The sequence below is a fragment of the Salmo salar genome, chromosome 04, assembly GCF_965601325.2.
Source record: "Salmo salar chromosome 04, fSalSal1, whole genome shotgun sequence".
Taxonomy (NCBI): domain Eukaryota; kingdom Metazoa; phylum Chordata; class Actinopteri; order Salmoniformes; family Salmonidae; genus Salmo; species Salmo salar.
The window spans coordinates 38,998,587-39,002,720 of NC_138294.1; the positions used below are offsets into that span (position 1 = coordinate 38,998,587).

The following is a 4,134-nucleotide window of genomic DNA, read 5'->3' on the forward strand; positions in this document are numbered from 1 at the left end:
TATATAACACCCCCTTTGGGTCTTATTGCTTAATTATATCCTATACAGTAGGTGTGTTTGTTTCACCGTATGTACAGGGTGTGAATTATGTTTATGTGTCTATGTTGGTCTCTGTGTGTCTCTGTATGTCTCTGTGTGTGTGTGTGTGTGTGTGTGTGTGTGTGTGTGTGTGTGTGTGTGTGTGTGTGTGTGTGTGTGTGTGTGTGTGTGTGTGTGTGTGTGTGTGTGTGTGTGTGTGTGTGTGTGTGTATCAGGAAGGCTCAGGCCCAGTAACAATGGATCCCAAAGCAAAGTGCTGACAGTGAAGTGGGTGTGGCTGACCCCCTAGCCCCGAAGGTGTGTATATATACCCACACACACACCTCCCTGGCAGAGCGCTTAGTGGAACCCTGCGAAACACACAGCTTACGTTTTAGGTAGGTCTGCTGGCAGATAGCTTCGTGTTTATCTAATAGATTTAATTTACTCCTATGTTTGGATATGTCTGATCTGATTGGCCTTGGCACATAGCTTTATGTTTATGAAATAGTGATGAACCATAAAGTTATTTTATTGGAGATTCTCCATTGAGCATGGTTTTTTTTAAGACGTAAGGCTTGATCTGGGTCCCGGAAACCGGCCCATAGATTTCTATTTGTCTGTGTGATAGAGCTTCGCAGGGCTATTAGAACAGGGGACTATAAAATAATGTTTCCCAAATGATGGGTCTGGAACCAGTGGTGACTGGGAGTTGTTAGACTGTTAGTAGCAGGATCCGTTTTTGTTTTATCTTGTTTGGAGGATTAGAATACTATTATTTGAAAGGCTTCAGTTTAGGTGTAATGGTATAGAATAGTCTGAGAACCATTGAGGCTATGATGACCGGGAGCTTCAGTGCAGAGGTATGACTGGTCATCATGTATAGATCACTCTGTTTATTTAAAAGAGCTTACCAGGGCTTTGTATAGAGCTGGTCAGGCGTCCTCCACATGTCTGTCTGAGGCTTTACCTCAAGGTTCATTGAACTGTGTTGTTCTGTAGCTACTGGTCAGGGGACCAAAGGCTATGGGCCATTCACTGGGAGCTTCAAGGCAGGGTGGGATTTCTTGGTGTAGGCATAAAAAATGTTTTGGTCAAGAATTAACTTAATTATTTATATATTCAGTTAATATCTCCCTCTGTATCCCTCTCTCCTATCTCTCACTCTCCATTTCAGCACAGACAGAAGGACATAATGGCTCTGACCAACCCAATGAACCCTGTGAACCCCATGCCCATGGGCCCATGGAAGATCACAGTGTACGACCAGGAGTACTTCCAGGGAAAGCGTATGGAGTTCACCGCCTGCTGCCAGAACATCATGGAGTGTGGCATGGAGAACATCCGATCCCTGAAGGTTGAGTGTGGAGCGTAAGTATTCCCAAACTTTTCCCAAAACATGGAAGACTTAGAGGAGGTTTACCAGCAGGCTAACATGAGCCAATGTCAGCCATTATTGCACTGGGCACTGACTAATCTTTCTCTCTCTCCTTAGTCACCACTTCTGTAATTTCTCTCTTTCTTTCTCTCTCCCTACCTTCCTTTCTTTCTCCCTACATCGCCCTCTCTGTCATTACATCTCTCTCCATCACTATCTCCCTCTTTCCATCTCCCTTTCTCTCCCTCCTTCATTCCCTCCCTGTATCCCTCCTTTTTCCTCCCTCTAGCTGGGTTGGGTATGAGCACTCCAGTTTCTGTGGCCAGCAGTTTGTCCTGGAGAAGGGAGACTACCCCCGTTTTGAGGCCTACAGCGGCAGCAACTCCTACCGCATTGAGAGGATGATCTCGTTCAGACCCATCTGCTCCGCTGTGAGCCCTTGAATGCAATATGGCACCCTATTCCCTATATACTGCACTACTTTTGACCAGGGCCCTTAGCGCTCTGGTCAAAAGTAGTAGCCTATATAGGGAATATTACAACATACAATACTATCCCATCCCACATTATCATGGATCATCACATTATTACCATTACAACATTATCTACAATGCATCAAATCACATTACCTTTACTATAACAACTCAAGACAACATACCATTCTATGACATTATCATGCAAAGGTTACCAGATTATTTACATTGCATAATATTGTATAACCTTATGATACATTAAATTATCAATAACAATACATGAAATACTATAATAATGTAAACTGCTGCTTAAAATCTCTCTCTCTCTCTCTCTCTCTCTCTCTCTCTCTCTCTCTCTCTCTCTCTCTCGCTCTCTCTCTCTCTCTCTCAGAGCCACAAGGAGTCCCGTATGACGATCTATGAGAAGGAGAACATGATTGGTCGCCAGTTTGAGATGTGTGATGACTACCCCTCCCTGCAGGCCATGGGCTGGTTCAACAATGAGGTTGGATCCATGCACATCCAGAGCGGAGCGTAAGCACTAATGCCATGACAGGGACACTGCCACTTCACACTAAATATACTACCTCTGCGATTACTACAAGTGCACAATTGCAGCTGAACCATCTACTCACTTAGCTTTAACTACAACTGAAATACTACTACTACTCTACTTGTACTACTACTACTAGTACACTACTGACAACAGACCCTTCTCTACTGCTAATAATGACTGCTTCTACTACAAGTACACTACCGACACAGACCAACCAATCTCTACTACTAATAATAACTACTACTACTACACTACACCTACTACTACAACTACTACTACAACACTACTACTACATTACTACTACTACTACTACTACTGACTACACTACAACACTACTACTACTACTACTGCTATACTACTACTACTACTACTTCAACTACAACACTACTACTACTGACTACACTACTACTACTAATAGTACTATTACTACTACTACTACTACACTAATACCAATACTACTACTACTGCACTACTACTACTACTACTACTACTAATACTACCACTACTACTACTACTACTGCACTACTACTACTACTGCACTATTACTACTACTACTGCACTACTACCACTACTACTACAACACTAATACCAATACTACTACTACCACCACTACTACTGCACTACTACTACTACTTCTGCACTACTACTAGTCTACAACACTGATACCAATACCACTACTACTGCACTACTACAGCTGGCCAACCTGTACTATATCATTTCAAACCTGAAGCTGCCACTCCAATAATACACTACACTGTAATAATTTTTACACTTTTATTGCCTGCACTACTCTGTCCTATTGCCAAGTTGATTCTCATCCTCATTCCCATGGCCCACTCTGACTCACCTCACAGTAACAGTGTATCTGATTGATCTGTTCTCTTCTCTCCCTCTAGCTTCGTGTGCTACCAGTTCCCTGGCTACCGTGGCCACCAGTACATCATGGAGTGTGACTGCCACGGAGGAGAGTACAAGTGTTACCGTGAGTTTGGCTCCCATGCCCAGACCCCTCAGATCCAGTCTATCAGGAGAATTCAGCACTGAGCAGGAAACACCTTCATCCTTCCTCCTCTACTCCTCCTCTTCTTCTACTTCCTACTCCTCCTCCCGCTCTTCTCTCCCCTCTCCTACTACTCCGCCTTCTACTCTGCCTCCTCGCCCATCCCGGTTCCGCTGGTCCAGCTGGTCCAGCTAGTCCAGGCAGGATTGCGGGCCGGGCCTCAGGTGCTTACCGGCGACGTCACATGTTCACGGCACTTATTTTTTTAAACCATCATGAAAAACAAAGGAAGAACGAATTGAAAGACAGAGGGAATGACAGAGATGAGAGAAAGAGTAATGAATCCTCGACACCTTTTTGCTCCTCTTCGTCCACGACATCATCATCAGCTTCTTCTTCATCATCATCATCACTATTGCCTGTCACTGTAGTTGTGATGGTAAAGATTGTATGAGACTGATGAATAAAGAGAACACGCAAAAGAAAGAGAGAATAACAAGACAATGACTGGCTTGTAGTTGTGTAACTGTGTTTGTTTGTCCTGCACTTCCCACCCACACACACAGATATGGGGGAGAGAGGGTGGAAACAGATGAGGCTTAACATGGGAATATAGTACCGTGATAAACAGAGTTTATAGACCATATGACCAAGCACTTATTAATTCACCTGCTTGAGGGTAACTGGGGGGAACTGCGCAGGTGCAAGT

At 43.9% G+C, this 4,134-nt stretch overlaps 1 protein-coding gene across 2 annotated transcripts; it reads left to right on the forward strand.

Moving 5' to 3' along the window:
* The first annotated feature begins 363 nt into the window (after positions 1-363).
* LOC106602850 (beta-crystallin A1) lies at positions 364-3,929 on the forward strand. 2 transcript variants are annotated; one of them, XM_014195785.3, is made up of 5 exons: positions 364-416; positions 1,196-1,389; positions 1,686-1,827; positions 2,261-2,403; positions 3,322-3,929. In XM_014195785.3, the coding sequence occupies exons 2-5, from the start codon at positions 1,214-1,216 to the stop codon at positions 3,467-3,469; spliced, it is 609 nt and encodes a 202-aa protein (XP_014051260.1). In that variant the 5' UTR covers positions 364-416; positions 1,196-1,213; the 3' UTR covers positions 3,470-3,929. The 2 variants fall into 2 exon arrangements, with proteins under 2 accessions (XP_014051260.1, XP_014051259.1); XM_014195784.3 differs by lacking the exon at positions 364-416 and adding an exon at positions 753-881.
* The last annotated feature ends 205 nt before the right edge of the window (positions 3,930-4,134 follow it).

What these genes read in the sequence shown, in the direction of transcription:
- LOC106602850 (XM_014195784.3), top strand. Translation starts at nt 855, where the DNA reads ATGATGACCGGGAGCTTCAGTGCAGAG. An exon ending in CTGAAGGTTGAGTGTGGAGC is followed by an intron (nt 1,390 to 1,685) that starts GTAAGTATTCCC and finishes TCCTCCCTCTAG; the next exon opens with CTGGGTTGGGTATGAGCACT. An exon ending in ATGCACATCCAGAGCGGAGC is followed by an intron (nt 2,404 to 3,321) that starts GTAAGCACTAAT and finishes CTCTCCCTCTAG; the next exon opens with CTTCGTGTGCTACCAGTTCC.